We start from the raw sequence: 19,846 nt of genomic DNA, 5'->3' as shown, positions 1-19,846 counted from the left end.
TTGCTGCCACTTCTCCTCTTGCACATTCCTAGTTATAAAAAGCTTTCTTCACACCCCAGAGAGGTATCTGGTCATTCTGCCAGCCCACAGAGTACACAGCAGAGATGAAGAAAATCACATCGAGAGTCTGCATCCCCCACATCTTTAAAGTCCTTTCCACTGTGCCTACTATAGCATGAGCCACATCATGAAGTGTCCCAACAAAGACTGCAGGAATTTCTTCCATTTCTTCTGGCAATAGCCACGCTCTATTTGCAGTCTCATCTTACTGACAGTAGGAAGTATATTAACGCTGCTCCAGAAGGCTGAAGTGATGAATGTCAGTCACAGAAGCAAGTTGTTAAATAGGATGTGGTACTCAAATGCATGAACTTCGAAGCCTGAAGAACAACTTCACCTGTTCCCATCCTCCCTCTCCCCCACCATTCCTCAGAGGTCTGCAAAGCCATACTACTGGTTTCCAGGGCACGCAACTCCATATTAGTCCCCAGTAGCTACATACCTGAAAATGAGATGACGGGAGCAGCAGGAAGCCGGCAACTACGTCCTGAGCTCAAATTCTGTAAAACAGATTGGAGAGGAGACAGATGGGCACAGTTAGATAGCATTGCTTCGCTGCCTGCTCTGACACATCCCAATCCCAGCATAGACATAAGGTTGTCCCCCTTCTGCCAGCTACTAGGAGGGGCACCCTCTGATATAGCAGCTGTGGCCACTGTGCCTCCTAAGATGCCACGTTCCAACACGTAGGAGAGATGCCAGATCGCTGTGTCACAAGATCTAGCCCCAGAGGAAGCTAAAATAGAAACACTGGGGCGGGATGACAGCACTGTGCGGGAAAGGTAGCATCACAACAGCTGAGCAAAGGGAACTGCCCAAGGAAAGAAGGGCCTAAAATAAGCACACTCCCTGGGCACGGTATGTGGGGCCTGACCCCCCATCCCCTAACTGTACACTGTCTGGTTTGGGAAACTCACTGCCACCACATTTAGGCTTAGTAAACTTCAGGAGAAGGGGAAGGACAGACGTATACCTTCTCCAGACCATGTTTAGTAAAGATGAAGGGCATTTATCTATGAAACAAAGGACTCTTTAACTTCACAATTAAAAACAAGCTTACTTTCTCCTCACGGAGAGGGATCAATTAGTTACAACTCATGAAGGTTGTATCACTTTTTCCCATCCTTCCCTCCCACTCTCCCCCATCCCCACTTCTTTATCAGAAGCAGTGAATTACAAACATGCCTTCCATCTCTTGTTTCCAGTTCAGGCTGACTATACAGTCCTAGAATTCAGGGTTAAATGTGGAAAACTTGTGTCAGAGCGTGCTTGTTTGTTTGATAGTCAATAAGAAAGGAGGAACTGAAATCCATTATTTCTGCTATTTTCATGTTCAAGTTGGAAACAAAATTAAAGAAGTTGGGAATGAACTAAAGAAAAACTAAAGAAATTGTGAGAAATTATATTTCTTCTGCCATTTCCACAATAAATGTGAGGTATCCTTCCTTATTTCATCAAGTTACAAGCCCAGGTAACTGGGTCTACTATGCTTGTGATTAGCAAGTTCTGAAACGTAATAGTAGCAGTGCTGAACAAGACTGAGTGTTCTCGTTGCCCTATATCCTTCACAGACAGTAGCCAAAAGCAGGTATTTTCCCCTGCTCTGAGAACAGAGCAAGCATACATGATGCCTCCCTGCATATTTTCCAAGCCTCTAACCATTTGTTGACAGGAGCTTCCTGAGCTGGATGTGGCACCTATGAATTTAGAAACACTCAATGCATTTCTCTTCCACTAACTTCTCCAATCTCATACGAGTTTTCAGCATCAACAATATCATGTGGCAAAGCATCCCACAGCTTAAGGCTCAACTTGGAACCACCGCAGTGGCTAGGTGGCACAATTAAAAAAAAAAAAAAAAAAAAAAGCAGGATAATATTTCTGCAGGTCAGTCTCCATGCGTCAAGTAGCACTCAGTAGAATACACATTTAAAAAACGTTTATGTGGACTTTATAGAAGCCAGGGGAAAAAAAAAAAAAAAAAAGACACAGTCCTGAAAGACGGAAAAAGGTCAAAAAAAAATAAGGGGGACCCTTTTCTGCCAGGCTTTTTCTGGACTTTACATAGCCCATGAGCCCATGTCAGTCAGCAGATCAAATTGGATCTGCGTGCAGACACAGGGAAGGTACTTAGTAGCGCACACAGAAGCTGAAGAACAGCTGCTGCTGTCACCCTCAGCCCAAGAAGAGCAAATAGATTGCCACTCCACCCCCTCATGCCTCGTTATTCCTGAAACATATGTGTTGTGTGCTGCCAAGAACCCAAAACCAGGGAAAAATTGAGTTTGCCAGGAAAAACAAATAGAGAAGCATTACACATGCCAAAGCCTGAGACTTGTTTTATAGCAAGGTATAGAGATGACAGTACTACCCTATGCACAGCCCAATGTAGCAGAAGCCACCATGTAATTCAGAAATGCTAAGAGAGCCTGCACAGGACAAGCAGTATAGCTGGAGTTCCATGTGGATCAGCACCAACACATTCTGATGCCACTGCCACCTTTGCTGAGAAGAGGCCAACAACGGATTTGCACACCTAGAGGAATGTTTATCCTTCCCCTCCTGCTTTCCTTGTTCACATCTCACAGATAAAAGGTTGGAGACCTCACTGCAGCTCCTGCAAGAGAAGCTCTCTGAAGGAGAGCGACTTCTTCTTTAGTCACTTCGCACCTCTGCAGAGTTACAAATGAGGGCATCACTGGCACTGCTACAAACAGCAGTGTCAAGTAGACAAAATAGATGACATAAATGACGCTTACGCAAAGCTACAGCCTTTGCTGCTGACAGTGTTAAAAAAAATAAAAGATACTCTCCTACTTCCCTGAAGATCTACTTTCATTTATGAACAGCATAGTAAGTTACCCAAAAGTGGCTCTTAATCTTCAGCTGCAGGAAGGCAGAATGGCTCATGACTGATTCACTGGTGCTGAGCTTCACTCAGAGAAATGCCACTTGTCATGGCAGGGCTGTTTCCACATTTAACCATGCTGATCTCACCCTGCTACAGTCAGTCAGACATCCCAGACCGTAATTCCCCACCCTGAGACCAAGGTGTCACACTAAAACTCTCTGCTTTCAAATGCATGCATCTGGGAAGGCACTACTTGTTTTTGTTTCAAGTTTACACAACACTAATACAACAGGGTCTTGTTCCACAATTATAGTGCCTAGACTGGATAGTAATTACTCTTTTCAACTTCAGAAACTTTTCCCTAAGGCAGGTAAACCACAAAAATCTTCTTCCCTCTAAACCACACTCCAGTATTTCCAGGCTCCAACGCCCAAGGCATCACTTCTGTGCACTGCTTGACTGCCTTCTGAGACTGACTCCCTGTAAGCAATTGTTCTCTTAAGCTTGCCAAGCAGCAGCCTCTGGGCCCTACAAATGCTCACAGGGCTGGTGCGTGCAGCCCTGCAGGAATTTGTCCACAGAAACAGAGTTTGTTCACTTGCCAAGCAAGGCCTTCTGCGCGACTCTTCCCCTTTTCCTGAGTACAAGCTTAAGCACTGGATTCAGGCAGACAGAAATAAGTTTGAATTCTATTTATCCAGTAACCAGGGCTTTGGCAGAAGGAGATTTTTATTATGGACCAATTTCTATGTGTTGCTTAGCTTAGTTTTAACACCTAGTTTTAATTAGGAACAGGCTGTTAATAACTAATTTCTCCCTTGAGAAAACAGTAACACCACAAAGCAGCAGCAACTCATGTATTTGATTCCCGAAGAGTCACCTTTCCTGTATGCAGGCAGTGGTAAAGGTTTCATTCTCTCCAGGGCACTTCCAGTATAGGTTGCCAATGAGCACTTCAATCTCAACAATCCAAATACACAGAAGTACTGACACCACCACTTCCTTCATAGAGCAGCAGGCACAAAAACCCTTCATTTTCTGTTAACTGTTTTTCAGAAAGGAGCTAAAAAGCTGAAGCCAGGAGGAACTACATGAAACCATCAGCACAATGAACAGCATTGCTGTTGGTACAGCAGTGCTAGGAAGGTCCTGATGGAAAGAATGAAACAAGGCACGGGACAGCATTTCTTTCCAGTTTCCCCATCCCCACAGGTAGGCACCCAATAGTTACAGTCACTGATTCAGAGCTGTGTCCAACAAGGTATACCACTGGAGAGTGGTATAACACAGGAACAGATATTTACAGGTGTGCTCACCTCTCTGAAGAGGGGCCAGTTCACCTTTACAGCTAGAGACTGCCAACTAATACAGATCCTCCAAGAAGCCCATGTACCTAAGATGACTTCTACTTAGCAAAACACCCCTTAGAGATACTTATCCTACTGCTGTGATCACACCCTTGGTAGGGTCACCTGACTGGTAAACAAACAGCAAACCAGCATTTCCCAGCCGCTCCCTAAGGACTGACGCCTACCAGGACTGCCTAACGCAGTTTTGAGAAAGACTCCAGATGATCTCTCCAGGCAGGGAGAGGTCAGAGGGCCATCAGGCAGAACAGTAACTGCACACAAAGGTCACTTCAGCTATGTGCAAGCCTTTAACAGAAGCTTGTCTCCAAAACAGTAATTCTCTAGAGATTGTGTAGCTGACCATTAGCAAAGCTCTCCTTGACTATATGGAAGTATTAAAATGCAGACAAGATCCTCATCCTCTTAAAGGAGGATGATTCCTTTAAGTCTGCACGATGTTTCACTGCACTGTCTGGTTTCACCTTCTTTATACTGGTCTCCTCCAAATTCAGGCCAAGCTAAAATCCTGTAAATAGATACCCTGCTATACCCTTCCTCCTTTTTTTTTTTTTTTTTTTTTTAAAAAAAAAACTCTATTTTTCACATGTTCAGACAGAACAAAGTACCTTCCATATCCATTAGCTACTCCCTGTTCAGTTCTCAGAGGCCAATGCTACAGGACAAGCTTCTGCCAACACATCATTGCTGATCTAAAGGATAAGATTCCTAACCAACATGCTGTACCAGGCAGAAACCACTCCACCAAGAAAAATTTCCTTTTCTACTCCCATAGGATGTAGGAAATCTCTAATATTAAAGGAAACACAGATCTGTCCTGGTTAACATAATAGTATGAGATAATATTAATAAAAGAGTGCGTTGGGCTATCAAAGTCCATGCTATTTTTTCCTCAGTTGTTTTTCCTATGAGAAACTTTGCTTATAATTGCTGTATGTTTACAACAGTTGCTAGAATAATCGTGACATGCATGCTGCAGCTATATTTAACAGGCAGCTTCTAATAAGAGCAGAGGGAAGTTTGATAAAGAGCTACTAGGAATTGCTCTACAGCAGCCTGATTTCTTAGCTTAGTGAACAGCATAGGACCTGTTTCACACAATCAGCCTGCCTGCTTCCCAGTTCTCACAGAGCCAGAGAAAGCACTGTCAGAGCAAGGTGTTAACCCATGCAGACAGGGTGCCTCCAAGCTCACTGCCCCACTCTCCAAGCCTCTTCAGCTGCTTGCTTTCACACTGCCTACTTCCTATCCTGTTGCGTCAGTCTCTGCAAATAGATGCCAAGCTTGCCAGCAAATTCGTGCATCAGCAACTCACTTTTGTTGCCGTTCTCTTCTGCTTAACTGTTGTAAACAAGCTATTTCTTCCTAAATTGCTTAGACCCCAATAAAAGCTGTTATCTCTTCTCAACAGTCTCAATCTGCACTAAATTCAGTTTTTCCCAGTACTTAATCTACTTTCACCTGATCACATTTTTTCTGCACTCTAGACAAGATCAATAGTCCATCCTGTAGAATAGTTGCCTGTAACTTAAGGTATCTCTGATCACAACAGCAGGCTGAGGCAGTTCTCCCATTTAGGCTTTAAGTACAGTTGTTTTCTGTTTAGAACTTTATGTGAAAAAACAATGATCCAAACCCCAACCTCATCCAATGCAGAGTAAAGAACAGGGGAAATACTAGGGTAATAGTGTCTTTTCCCAACTAAACAAAACTGTGGCTACTCCATGTCAATAGAGCATTCTCCTCCTGTGATTGAGTCACCTTGTAACTCCAGAGCAAGGATCAAGTTTACTTGAATGTATTAAGAAATCTTAAGGTAGCAGTCATTTGCAATCAAGCAGCCTTCAGAAGAGGCCAGTTAGCTCTGTTCTAGCACTGAGCTTTCAGTGGTTCCTTGCTTCAGGACTACATAGTAGACCCTAATCTCCAAACAGCTGTGCCTCCTCCTTCCTTCCATTTGAAAGTAGCACTTTTTTTTTTTTTTTTAAGCCCAGCTGCAGTTTCACATACCTCTGTATATAAAGTAAATTCTTGGCTTCACTTTACCAACACTTAGAGTTCTGCAGGTCTCTTAGAAGGGGGAAAGGGAGATGAAGTTGGCAAGTATCTTGCCATCTTGATAAAATATACAGCAATCACGCGCCCAATGATTTCAAAATACAACATTTCTTCATCTCTGGTTGTATCAAGAAGGTATCTGGGTTTCCTCAGTAAAAGCTAGTTTACTGAAACTGTTGATTAGAAAGACTCTTAAAATCATTTAGGTTGGAAGAAAGTGATCTTGAGATCATTAACTGTAACCATCAACCTAACACTTCCACGTCCTCCACTAAAACACGTCCCCAAGGACCACATCTTTTAAATATCTCCAGGGACATCATTTTCACCCCTTCCCTGAGCAGGCCATTCCAATAGCTGATCACCTGATATTCACAAAGAAGTTTTCCCCAGTATCCAACCTAAATCTTGCCAGCTCAACTTGAGGCTGTCTCTTCACATCATATCACGTCACCTGAGAAGTGTGACTGATACCCTCCTCACTGCAGCCTCCTCTCAAGTAGTTGTAGAGTGATGAGGTTAAACAACCCCAGTTCCACATATCTTCTCGAGTCCCTTAACCAGCTTTATTGCTTTGATGAATGTTTCTGTTCCAAATATTCATACAATGCAGGCAAGAACCTAAATGATCATCAAGATATTTCTAAGTTCATTCAGTTCCCTGCTCAGTCCCAAACAGGCTGTGCAGAAAAGAATACTAGCAGGTTCATGAACAGCAAGTGGGAATAAGGTAAGATTCAGTACTACTATATCTCTTACATTAGAGGAAAAGGTAAAGCATCATATTCAATTTTTTCTAGTTTATGTTGTGGGCAGTTCCTCCACTTTACTGATAGCAAGGCTCTTTGCTCACCTTTTGCCAATAGAGCTAGGTTTACTTAATTTCTTCCTCACAGGAAAGCTTAAGCAACATAAAGATGTAACTGTAAGGCAAGACTCATATATACAACATAAGGGTAAAGCAGGCTGCAGTACCATATGAAGTGGCAAGACTATTGGTATGCAGTTACATAAGGTTACTTTGCAGAGTGTTTTGGGGGGGAAAAAAGCATGTTGGGGGAAAAAAAATGTTGTTTGCATTGGGGAAGTAGAGAGAATATTCATTACCTTAGATTCCCTTCCAAGCAACTTCAAGTCCTAGAAGCTTATAGCAGATTCAATCACTTCATAGTCCACTCCCAAAAATAACTATATCTCATATATATGAAATATATGACCTATTCTCTAGAGATACGCATTGAAAACAAGGCTGAAAAAGGGCAGCCATGAAGAATTGGCCTGCAATGTGAATATTTGTACTTTGCCCATTCTCCCCAGAGATCCTTGCTGCAACTTTTGTCGACTTTCATGTTAACTGCACAGAATCTGGTGTTTGGTTTCAGTCTCTTCAGCCCTTTTCAAATAAATTTTTAGATATCAAGCTGAAGAACAAGTCTATAAATATATTTCATATTTCAGGTGTTATCAACGAAATCCCACGAGAATACAACTGCCAGTGCAAAGTGCATATATTACAGAACAGATTTCAATTGCTGAGCATCACTGGAATGTCATTTGCTTCCACAGCACAGATAGAATCATATAGATTTCAGCTTCTGATCCTCAGAACCCAAAGTGACACGTGAGGAAAGCACACTAGAAATGTTAAAAAAAAAAAAAAAAAAAAAAATCAGAGCACAAATAGAGCAATCTCCCCCTCGTGGCTTCCAGAAGCAGCTCCTATCCTACAGCTCAGAAAACTAGGTTTTTTTTGGTTGCTGTTTGTGCTGGGGTAAAAGCCTGCTGGAATCAACATCCATATTTCACAGATGTTACCAGGCAGTGGTGGAGGCAGTGCTGGTACAAGAAAGGGCTGACTGAAAAACATCAAGAAACAAAAAAGTATTTATAATCATTCAAGAAGTGAAATATACTCATCTTCTCCCAGTCCTCAATGAAAGTTTCTTGTCCTTGTCAGAGCCAGGCATCAAGCCTATTTGCTCTGCTCAGCAAATGCAAGAGAGGCTTGTCTCAGCAACAAGGATACTGAGGGAGAAGAGGAAGTTAATGCCCACAGATAATCATTTATGGGTGACTGAAAAAGTTGACCATGTTCCCAATAGCCAAGTAGGCAAGTACCACACCTTCCTGAACACAGACGAGACACAGCTTGGACACACTCATAGCATGGACAGAGCTGAAGAGTTGCTGACAGTTTTGTTGCCTGCAGGAATTCTAAGTCTCTTAGCCTAGAAAAATTGTCTGGCAGGTCACAATAAACAACTGTAGTACAGGAGAACATGAAATCCTCACAAGCTTAATGCCTCTGGATACAGGCCCCTGCTACTAGAGAAGTCTCCCACATACCCCTTCTGTACTCTGCAATGCTTGGTGACAACCACTAGATTTAACAAATTCCAACTATCACAAGTCTGAAAGGCTCTTTCTCATTGTGCCATTCTGACAGAAGCAACCACTGACATTGAAATATGATTAGGATGCCAGTCACACGTATTGCCTCACAGCAATATCCAGCCTCAATCCACATTTCAGCTTGGAGGAACATGAAGCTATTGTACCAGTCATCAAAACAAAGCAGGATGATTACAGCAGGGGACACACCAGACTCTCTGCACTGACTTTACACTGTCTGCTGGAAAAGTTCTGCAACTATGGCCAGAAAGTATTTGGATGTTAATTAAACTTAATGATCACTATGCCACAAGGTAGCAGGCAAAAAATTGCCACCTAAACAGCTTCTGAACTGCTCTAAAGGATGCAGAACTCTTCTGCTACTTTTCAAAGAGCTAAAGCCCAAATTCTCTGTGGAAAAACTCCAGGTATACTAGTCACATTTTCTCTCATCCACTAAGGCTTTTTCTATTTAATCTCTCTGACACAGCTCCCTGTTATACAGCACCATCTACACCCATCATGCTAAATAAGTGGTGATAAAATAGCTTGCCTGATCAAAAAGTCTGTTCTAGAGAGATAAGAGCCCCTCAAAGAGCTTGAACAGCTCTGCTATTGTTTAGGCATTTCCCCATGAACTCTCATGAGCAGCCTAAATTCCCATATTACTGATCAGCTGATGGAAAAAATAGAGGCAGTTTATTATTGCTCTCTAATCAAGAGCATAGTTTTTTCCACTCAGGCTATAGGCAGATACTTTTAACTTTTGAGGTCCCCAGTTCAATCCCTGGATGGCAGCCATCACATGAACCAAACAGTTCAAGCCCTCAAAATGGCCAGAATAATGCAAATACAGTATATGCCATCCTGAAATACAGTAAGAGCTCCTAACAGAAGTTCATCGTGCCCCCATGTTGTGCCCAATCTGTTCAATCGGGTTTTGTAGTTATCTGCAAGGAACAGTAGTCACATTACAACTATACCTGACTGTACCTTTGAATTTGTTTCTATAGTTTTTTTGTTTGTTTGTTTTTTGGTTTTTTTTTGGAAGCTTGTGCTCATCTCATCCATGGTAAGATCAGAAGTTTCAAGCTAGCTCTCATATAATCCACAACAACCCAGAATGACTAAAATGCATCAGTCACTGTCCTGGGGAGAACTCAGTCTGGGCCCTCAAGATTTTCAGGCTCTTATGACCTGGTTGTGCACACAGTTTGCCAAAGACCTGCAGCATATCAGCCCAGCCCAGATACATGGGCACAGATAGGGAAGGCAGGAAACAAGTAGTCCAGCTCGTAGCCATTCTGTTCAGAGCTGCAACTGGAAGTACCATCCAGTAAATACGTTAGGTGACTTCTCACAAGGCACTATAATTAACACAAAACTCTGTCAAAGAACAACAGACCGCCTTGCGGAGTACAGCGTACACCTCATGGAAAGGTGAATCCTGCCCAAAAAAGGAATGTGCTCAATTACATAATGCACAGGGAGAAGCTCCATTTTGACTCCACCCAGAAAGCAGCTCACCTGCAGCGAGGAGCAGCTGGACCCTGTCATTTTAGCCCACACGCTGCAGAGGTGCATTCTGCTCCCATTACGCACCGAGAAACATTTCAGTTGTCGTAGGGCTCAATGACTTCTCAGTGACATCTGAATTCCAGGGTGGAGCGGGAGGCTCTGCTAGTATTGTGCATCACAATCAATTACCACAGTATCAGAAACTCCTTCGTGCAAATTAGATTAGCAGTGAAGCTGAAAGGAAGAGGTTCACATCTCATTGCTGAAAATTGGGAGCACCCACTGGGAACAGAGCTTATGGTGTGAATGAAAAGGCCACAGCATGTGTCCAGAGGTGGCCAGCTAACCTCCTCCTCACCGCCGAGGGGGGAGCCGGGCGGGGGACAACGCAGAGCTTTTAGAACTGAGGCAAGCAAAGAACACATTGTTGGCACAGAAAGTTGTGAAACTGGTTAATGCATTTGGGCCACGCTAACTTCATTTATTGATGGTCTTGTGGAGATGGCAGATCCCTCCTCCTGCGAGCAGCAACAAATCACAGACCGAGTGCTGGCTATTCAGGCCCACTAATACCTCCGAGTTTATCAGCTTTCTCCCGCCCAGGGCGGGCAGGACACGGTAACCCCAGCGGCGTGCCATAGCCCGGCACCGCCCGGCTCTGCCCCACCGTGACACCGAGACCGCAGCCTCCCGCCGGGCGGGGAGGGAGAGGGCAGCAGGAGCGGGGCTGCCCCGTTCCTCACGGCAGGGGCACGGCGAGAACCCCCGCGCCCGGGCCCCAGCGAGGCCCCTTCCCCCGGGGAAGCCGTTCTGCTCCTCAGCCGCGGCGCCGCCGGAGCCCGCGGCTCCAGTTTCAGAGTGGGAAGCGGCCCGCGGCGGAGCCGACACAAAGGGGCCCCTGTCCCCGCCGCGGAGTGGAGGCGTCGGCTGCGGAGAGCGCGGGCGAGGAGCGGGGCGGCCCGCCGAGCCCCCAGTGGTGCGAGCCACCGGGCACCCGATAAAGGTCAGATCGGTGGCCGGGCCGCGCGGGGCTCCTCCGGGAGCCTTCCCCAGCCGCACGGCAGCCCGCCGAGCCTCGCCCTCAGGCAGCGCCTCACGCAGCCGCCGCCTCCTCTCCACGAGGAAACTTCTCCCTCGCGACCGCCGCTAAGCAGCCGGGAGCCCCGGCACTCCGCAGAGAGCCGGCCCGGCGGAGGACACCTCGCTTACCTCACCGGCAGCACGGTACGGCACAGCCCGGCGGTCAGCAGGCACCTGGGCCGAGCGGGACGGGCCCTCCCCTATTTCAGCCGCGGGACGCAGGGGCTCCCGCCCCGCCCCCAGCAGCTGCCGGCAGGGCGGGCCCGGCGCTGGGGGCAGCCCGCTGGCGGCGGGGCAGCGCCGAAGAGGCTCCGTCCGCTCCGCCCTCTCCCGATCCAATTAACGGGCCCTGCCCGGGCAGGTGGGGTCGGGCGGGGGGCAGCGCCTCGGTGCTGGGAGTTGGGTGACAGGGAGCCGCGTGGGACAGCCGGGAGGGGACGGAGCCTCGCTCGTAGGAGGCGGGAGGTGCCGGGCCGAGCGCCCCGTCATGGCGGGCGCCTGAGGGGGTGGAAGGCGGCTCGGTGTGGAGGTCGCAGGTTCCCCGAGCCCCGTTGTCCTCGGAGCCTGTCCCTGCGTTCTGGGTGAGGCACTGGTCGCTCTCCTGGAGGTGGGCAGCAGCTTCAGCACGGCGGCCCGCTCCCGCAGAGCTGACCGCTCACTTTCTCTTCTGGAAACCTTTCCCTAAGTAATCCAGACTCATCTTTCAGTGTCCCGGTCGAAGCCAGCTTTTTAGCAGTACCAGGGGCTGCGGGCCAGAGTTTCCATCCCCAACGCCAGGCCTGGGTGGGGTTTGCCATGACGCCGGGGCAGAGCTCATAGCAGAGCTGCAGGGCCATGCTGGCCCCTCTCACCACTTCCAAAAGTCCTCAAACCTGGCTCCAGGGACCAGCTGTGCGTTCGTGGTGATGTTTATTCAATCAGCAGAGAAAGGAAAGAGTGAGAGAGGAAAAAGCACGCTATAAATCTGCACTGCCTCTGGAGTCCCTTCCCAGTGGGAACTGGAAAGGTTTGTCTGGTCCTTGGAGTTAATCAGTGTTAAGGTTTAAGCATCAACTCTGCATTTTACTTAAAAATAATGTTAAAAAAAATAATTTATTTGGCATAGATATTCCCTAATTCAAGTATGAGATATGAACACCACTATCAAATTTATGCAGATTAATGGGGTATAGAAAGAGCAAAAATCTGCTACTCCTTAATACTTTATGCCAGCATTTACCCAGCTTTCTGTTATACCAGTTGTGGTACAGATACCTCATGCACTGAGCATCTGAGATAATGCTTTCCACATGGGGTCTGCTTGCCCCCAGTGCTAAGTGGCAACGGTACTGTGTAACACTGCTGCTTCACTCCTTTCCTTCCTTCCCTCTAAAGCTGGAATATTGTAATATGGCTAATACAATAGCAATACTTTTTGTTTTTCTGGTCCAGGACAGCTTAGTAAAGATCATAGGCTAGAAAGAGGCCAGATAGCATGATACTTATTCTCTTTGCTCTCTTTGGGGTTGTATCTTTTTCCTTTTTTTTTTTTTTTTTTTTTTTTTTTTTTTTTTTTCTTCTTTTTATCAGAATGTAGGCTTGCTTTCTTATGCAGGCCAAACTCAAGTTGTTGTAATGGTACTCTTTACATCACAGTCAGACTAAAGTAGCCAGAAATGTTCGTGCTTTGGAAAAAGGTCCTGGCAACAAGGAGGCAAAATACTGTCCAGTATTACAAATACCACAGAGATGACAGTCTTAGTCATAATATAGCTTTACCAAAGCTGGCAACAGGATGTCTTAATTCTGTGATAGAGAATTGAGGTCTGTAACTGACTGTATGTTGGACAGAAGGCATTGTGAAAACAAGGCTTGTACTCTACCCATGGGTAATCACACTCCTCTACCTTGGCTGCACACAGGAGTTTGAAGAGTGTGAGCCTATGCACACATGTGAGAATATTCTTTTAGAATTACTCCTTCCCTGGCCATCTCAGAGTGCCACACCTGCTCAGTGCTGGCATGTCAATACCAATTGGTGGCACCCTGGGCTGGTGGCGTGTCTTCTGCGCATGGTTTGCGATCTACTGTTCTTGTCCTTAGTGAATAATGATTACGGAAATAATCTGATGACTCTCCAGAGAAAGCAAGCTCAGTGTTAGTAATTGATAGAAAATGCTAACCATGACAGCTCAGTGAGGAAACACAAGGGCTGCTGTGCACATTCGCTGTGTGGGGAAGCATATGAACACTAGAGGATGAAGGAGCAGGATGGGAAATGCACATCTCTGCTCAGATGAGCTGGATCACAGCATCACAGCTTGCTTTGGGATTAATGAGTTGATCACTGAAAGCAACGTGAGGATTTCAGTGTTTCTGGCATGGAAATTACCCCTTGGAAAGTACGTAAAAACTAAAGATGTTCATGTTTATGCCATTGGTGATTTCTGGTCAACTCCTCAGATCCCAGCCCTGATGTCGGGACCCTGTGCACACCTGTGGCAGCACTGCTGACTGCCATCAAGACAAGGAGGATATTTTTCTGCAACAGTTTCCTTTCTTGTAAACCAGGCCTTTGTGGTACCGGAGGAAAGCAGGTGAGGACTACTTTCGATTACTGCCATTGCTACTTTTTGGTGGTGGGCATAGCTCTCAGGAGAGCGCTGTGCTGCAGAAGTGCTGTGTAAGAGCTGGCAATGCCGGTCAGGTTGGTGTATGCCTTCAAAACCCGGTTGTGTCGTCTGTCGGTCGGTTTTTGTAGGTCATCCTGACAGCTGCAGGATGCCAGCAGCTAACACAGTGTTGTTGCGGTTCAGCAGAAAAGCCCGGAGATTGGCTCTTCGTCGTACTGGCGGCGAGCCCTGCCGAGCGGGGCCGAGGGGCGCAATGACCGCCGCCTCCGGGCTCCGTTCCGCTGCCGGGGCCGCCGGCCGCTGCTCCCCCCACTTCGCTCCCCGCCCCGGTTATGAAACCTTCGGGGAGGGGCCGGCTGCCGCCCGCCGTCCTCGGCGGCACTGGGGAGCGGAGGTCGGGGGAGCGCAGGTGAGAGCGGGGCGGCCCTGGGGAATCCCAGCCGTGCGGGGATGGGAATTTGCGCTGCGGTTACCGCGGCCACCTCCGCGGCAGTCGCTCGCGACTCTTTAACCATCGGCATCGAGGAGGAGAGCCTGGCAGGGCCCTCCGCAGTCAGTGGGCCCACGGCGAGGAGCTGCCGGCTGCGAGCGTGTCTGGCGCTCAGAGCAGGAGCCCGAGCCGCGTATCGGGCTGTGAGCGGCCGCTGGGTAGGAAGTGTCGTCTGAACACGTGGTGGAAAAGCAGTCAGCCTTGACCGGCTTGGTAACGGCTCTGATCTCTTCCCTAGCGAAATCTGAAGAGCTTGCTGTGAGCCACCAGAGAAACAGTAGGGCATTATGTGGTTGCACAGATGTACTTTATGCAGATCTGTGGGTTTTAGGCTAAAACGTTCTGTAGAAGCACATCTGTCAAAACATACTCTAGTGTTTTAGGATGCATTCGTTTTCATGTGGGAACAAAGAAGAGCTTATTGAACCTGTTCCTTTCCCCAGCAGTGCACAACAAAAAGCTACTGTCATCCCGATGAAAGGGGCACAAGGTACAGTTGCTACTTCCAGGCCACTGGGGTGTGCTTCACTCCCGTTTTCCTCTGTCTTCTGTGTATGGCAGTCTTACCTTCCATGCTTTGTTTGCTTTTAGTGGTCAGACAGAATGGCTCCAGTGAACCAGCCCAAGGACAAGAAGCATGAGAAGACATATTGGTCAGAAGAGGCAAAATCAGCTGGGAAAAGGAAACTGGACTACGAAGGACTGGAGAATGTACCACTAGCAAAGAAATTGTTTCTGAGGAAAACATCCAAAGCCCAAGAGAAAATTGGTAACATTTCCTAAGGTTCTTGCTCCCAGCCAGATTTACCCTAAATCCCAGGCATTAACTAGTTGAAGAGAGAGGATGCCAAGAAACATGGTCAGATGCGATATTTCAGATAGGGCTGTATATTGGAGGTATAACACAGACAGCACTGGCGTAGTACATCCTCCAATTATCTGTCTAGTTGCACTGTGTCTTTGTACACAAGTCTCGTTTTTGAGATTCTGTCCCTTGATAGAAGCCTGCTTACTGATATTACTGTCACAGCCCACTGCAGAGTGGTTAAGTTCCATGGAATTCCCAAGTTAGCAGACATCTGCTTTAGTGCAGGACAGACTGACCTTGGCCACATATCATTCTTTCTTCCATACAGTCCTTAATGCAGTTTCATGGTCGTAAGTTTGGTGTTCTACAGCATGCAGCCTAAACTGGCCTTTCCACCTAATCCTTTGTATTCTAACTTTCTAAAGTGAGAAGGTATACTAAATACTTCCTACCTCTATGTTCAGATTAGACTGGACAGAATTTCCACTAATCACTTTTCATGTTCTTTTTCTTTCCCTCTGATTTGTAACTTAAAGATGTCTTACATTTTTTATTGAAAGAGAGAGAAGTGATTTAAAGATGGTGGGAAAACCTGCAGTAACTAAAAAGTTGTTTAGACTTCAGTTATTGTAAGGATTGATTTTTGCATATGTTGAAAAAAAAATTATTGTATTTTTAGGACAGGTCCAGTTTCTTGCAATTGAAATCTGTTTTGAAAGGGTTTGTTACAGCAGATGCTAAACAGGCCTAGAATTTGTTCTTAATAACTTATCCTTTGAAATAAAACTGAATCTGAAAAAACTCCCCATCACCTTTGAAGAAGGAACTGTGAATGTTAATTCTTCTGTGGGGAAAAAGAAAGGAATTAAAATATCAATCCTTCTGTTCCCATTTCAGCAGGTGTGGCATGTTGGCTCTGTGTTGGCATGTGAATGTAGAGGCTTAGTCTTGCATTTCTGCATTTCTTAGCTCCAGGGTTGCATTAAAGGAAGACTTTGTTTAGGTTCTAATTGCACGCAATGATAGTATGATGTTGCTCTTCTGTTTCTTCATTAATGCCTTTACATTAAAGTAGCTTTTTTGTTCTTTAAGAAAGACATCTTTCCCATTTGACACCTAGATCTGTTGGAGTGTTACAGACAATTGCCATGGGGATGATTAGATCACAGATGTGGGACTGAGCAGATCTTGTTTTTATGTAAAGGTCCCTGAAGATAAAACTTGGAACATGGACAGAACGTAGAAGCATGCTGTGCTTTCAGCAAAAACCACCCTGAACAGAAAGGTTTTCACGCAATGAGGCGTCAGCAAGTCTATTATCAAAAACAAAACTCACAGTGCTCTGGACAGACTGTATGAGCTACAGCACAAGCAGATAGAAAATTCTAATTCACATACAGGCATTTCAGAAACTGCATGGGAAGTCATGTTGCTACGCTTTGGGAGTTTTCAGATGTAACATTTCTGACTGATCTTCCACTGTACACTTGGGCTCATCCCCTCCCATCATGTATTTCCAGGTTGTTGGAGCTTTAGATAGATTCCAAGTATGAATCACTCAGGTTCAATACTGTCCCAGAGATGCACCACCAGAAGATTTGCTTTCATCCTCTCTTTGTCTTTCTGGCAAATCTTTGATGAGGAAAAGGAAGATTTAATGTGCAGAGGCGCACACAAAGCTCTGGCAGCCTATGGGAAGCACTGGACTCCGTAGGCTGCAGAGGCTGCTTGCAACTTAGGCATGTTTTGAGTATTTTTTTCTTGTGGCTGAAGCTTGTCATGAATTTAACAGAAAATGCGGATGTTTTCCCACGTTGTTTAGTGAATGAACACAATGGGCATTGGGCACTGGCTCTCAGTAACTTTCACTCATTTTCCTCTCTGGCAGGTTGGAATAGAGGTGGGACTGTGATGAAAAATACCAGAGCCTTTTTCCATCAGCCAAAATGGCAGTGCAGCATTGTTCATTATGTCTACCAGAACATGCTGGGAGGCTCCATCCGGGCACAGCTCAGGCAGGTGAGGAGTTCCTCCTTATGACACATTAAACATCTCATCTCTGTACAAAAAAAAATAAAAATATTTTGAACACAAGTGAGGAGACTTTAAAGAGGTTTAATGCTCACATACACAGTTTGTGGCTCCAGATCTGGCACACTCTTATGTTTCTTAGTCCTGTAAAATGCCAGTACTGGGATGACTGTCCCTTTAGTTGCGGTAGCCTTGTTGCAACATTTTACCCTGTATTCATTCTGTGCTTCTTTTAATTATATTTGAACTGTGCTCACTACCATTTAGGTTATTGCACAGTGCTGCCTTTGCACACTGATGTAACTGTTTTGTCATATTATTTTTGCATCTGCTCTGCTTCACTAATCATGTATAATTTAATGTTGATTTCTCTTTTTCACAGACAAATTCCCTCAAGTCCATAATCTTTGTCCTGATTTTCAGAGTCATGCTCCTTTCATTTGAAAGTTAACTTTTTCTGTGATATCCATAGGTGGGAAGCACCTAGACTAGCTTTATCTTTCAGATGATTTGTCTATTTTAAGTATCAAAATGCTAAAGAAATCGCCATCATCACCCAAGCAGTACCTGTTCTTCAGCTGAATAACAACAGAGTTGTGTTATGGTTCTTCATTCTCTGTTTTGCTCTTGTTCACTCTTACGCTGTATTGCTGTGCTTCAAGCGGTTTGGATGGAAGGCTCTATTATTGTATCTCTAGGTGATGAATAATATTTCAGGATGCTCAGTGCAGGCATAGTCATCAGTTTCTTTTTCTGGTGGGAGATGTGTTCTCCTCCATTGTGTCAGCTGCCACTATCAATACAAGCTGGGGAACAAAAGGAAACAGCATAGCCCTGCTGAAAAGGATTTGGGGTAGTGGTGGATGGCAAGCTGGACACGAGCCTGCAGTGTGCCCTTGCAGCCCAGAAAGCCAGCTGTATTCTGCACTGCATCTAGAGAAGCAAGGTCAGCAGGTTGAGGGAGGTGATCTTGCCCCTTTACTCGGTGTTGATGAGACGTCACCTGGAGTACTGCATCCAGATGTGGAGTCCTCAGCACAGGAAAGATGCACATCATGACCAGAAGAGGGCCACAAAAATGGCCCAAGGGATGGACCACCTCCCCTACATGGACAGGCTGAGAGAGCTGGGACTGTTCAGCCTGGAGAACAGAAGGCTCCAGGGAGACATGGGAGTGGCCTTCTTGTATCTAAAGGGGGGGCTACAAGAATGAAGGGGATAGACTCTTTAGCAGGGTTATTGTGATAGGAAAAGGGAAAATGGTTTCAAACTAAAAGAGAGGAGATCTAGATTGGATATAAAGATGTTGTTTTTTACAGTAATGGTGAGGCACTGGAGCACGTTGCCCAAAGGGGTGGTGGATGCCCCGTCCCTCGAGACATGCAAGGTCAGGCTGGATGGGGCTCTGAGCAGTGTGATCTACCTCTAGGTGTCCCTGTTCATAGCAGGGGAGTTGATCTAGATGACCTTTTGGGGTCTCTTCCAGCTCAAATGATTCTATCATTCCCCCTTGTTTAGTATTAGTTATCATGCTATTTTAACTCAACCTAAAATACTTAGCTCCCTGCACATCATTTGAAGTATGTATCTCTCATGCGTCTGTTATTTTTGAGAACTATAGCTGATGTGGTTTTGTGTGGTCACAGGCTGCTTGCCTGGGGAACAGTGTGTTCTCTTCATTGCACGGAGGGACTTAGCATTTTGTGTGAGTGTGCTAAGGCTGGTGGTGATTAGGAATTGTTAGCACTCTGCATTCAGAGATATTCAGGGATCCCTACAGAAGTTATTATTCTCTTTTATCTTTGTAACAGTGTCTACAGCTGCCCTTTCTGCGTTCTCTGACCTCATACCGCCTGTTTCGAACAGCGAGTCCCTTTGACAGGAGAGTGACTTGCCTGGAGTGGCATCCAACACACCCCAGTACTGTAGCTGTTGGTTCCAAAGGTGGAGACATCATTCTTTGGGACTATGAAGTACTTACTAAAACCTGCTTCATAAAAGGGGTAAGTCGCTGCGTGTGTGGAATGGGAAGGAATGGAAAACTGAAGCACGACCAAATATTTGCAAAAATGACATCTGTTGTATAAACATAAAGGCCCAAAACTGAAATGGAGATTGAGGAGTAGCGTAACAATTGAAATGTACCAGCAAGTCATTCTTAAGTTCCAGATTGTTCTAGTGCTGGGGAAAACAGAGATGTATGGATTAAAGTCATAATGAAACAATACTTGGTGTGTGTTCAGTGAGAAAATAAGTCAGCAATTGGCAAAATAGTAATTTTAAAGGGATGCCAGAAACAAGTACTCAAAGGAAGTCTGTCTTAGGTCTTGATCTTTTTCACCTTTTATTGTGTCAGATGAAGGAAAAAACATCTTTGAGTGGAGAGTGGAGAAGTCTCTTGATCTGAAGTGAAAAGCTGAACTACAATGGGTGGCTTACATAGCTGGCATGCCCATGTTACTATATTCAGCCACTGTCATTCCTACCGAGACTTGAAGAGACTCTTAACTTTTGTCCTTTTGTAAATTAACATAGCTGTATGCTGGGGGGGGATATATCCTCCCAGAATTCCAGAGTCAT

At 45.7% G+C, this 19,846-nt stretch overlaps 2 protein-coding genes and 1 long non-coding RNA gene across 14 annotated transcripts in view; 2 read left to right on the top strand and 1 right to left on the bottom strand.

Moving 5' to 3' along the window:
• Positions 1–4,723, top strand: part of LOC122157582 — a 24,779-nt gene extending 20,056 nt beyond the window's left edge. For both annotated transcript variants that reach the window (XR_006167960.1, XR_006167959.1), the window contains one exon: positions 3,968–4,723. This is a non-coding gene — a long non-coding RNA (uncharacterized LOC122157582). The remainder of the gene's footprint in view (positions 1–3,967) is intronic.
• Positions 1–11,552, bottom strand: part of PACSIN3 (protein kinase C and casein kinase substrate in neurons 3) — a 20,239-nt gene extending 8,687 nt beyond the window's left edge. For both annotated transcript variants that reach the window (XM_042813387.1, XM_042813388.1), the window contains exons 1-2: positions 11,455–11,552; positions 503–560 (exon numbers count right to left, since the gene is read on the bottom strand). The gene's annotated coding sequence lies outside the window, so the exon portion shown is untranslated. The remainder of the gene's footprint in view (positions 1–502; positions 561–11,454) is intronic.
• DDB2 (damage specific DNA binding protein 2) overlaps positions 11,380–19,846 on the top strand; it is a 19,734-nt gene continuing 11,267 nt past the window's right edge. For 2 of the 10 annotated variants that reach the window (XM_042813376.1, XM_042813382.1), the window contains exons 1-5: positions 14,287–14,346; positions 14,874–14,917; positions 15,019–15,196; positions 17,124–17,254; positions 19,078–19,269. In XM_042813376.1, coding sequence (XP_042669310.1) covers positions 15,031–15,196; positions 17,124–17,254; positions 19,078–19,269 — 489 coding nt within the window. In that variant the 5' untranslated portion in view covers positions 14,287–14,346; positions 14,874–14,917; positions 15,019–15,030. Of the gene's footprint in view, positions 11,470–11,604; positions 11,687–11,828; positions 11,907–12,237; positions 12,332–13,767; positions 13,902–14,286; positions 14,347–14,870; positions 14,918–15,018; positions 15,197–17,123; positions 17,255–19,077; positions 19,270–19,846 lie in introns of those variants that run through there. The other 8 variants (XM_042813383.1, XM_042813385.1, XM_042813386.1 and 5 more) reach the window with 8 other exon arrangements.

This window comes from Centrocercus urophasianus, unplaced genomic scaffold (genome assembly GCF_019232065.1).
Source record: "Centrocercus urophasianus isolate 14NV4802_14NV808 unplaced genomic scaffold, USGS_Curo_1.0 seq_14, whole genome shotgun sequence".
Classification (NCBI taxonomy): domain Eukaryota; kingdom Metazoa; phylum Chordata; class Aves; order Galliformes; family Phasianidae; genus Centrocercus; species Centrocercus urophasianus.
The sequence above is the reverse complement of the archived record's forward strand: the minus strand, read 5'-3'. Positions and strand labels throughout refer to the sequence as shown.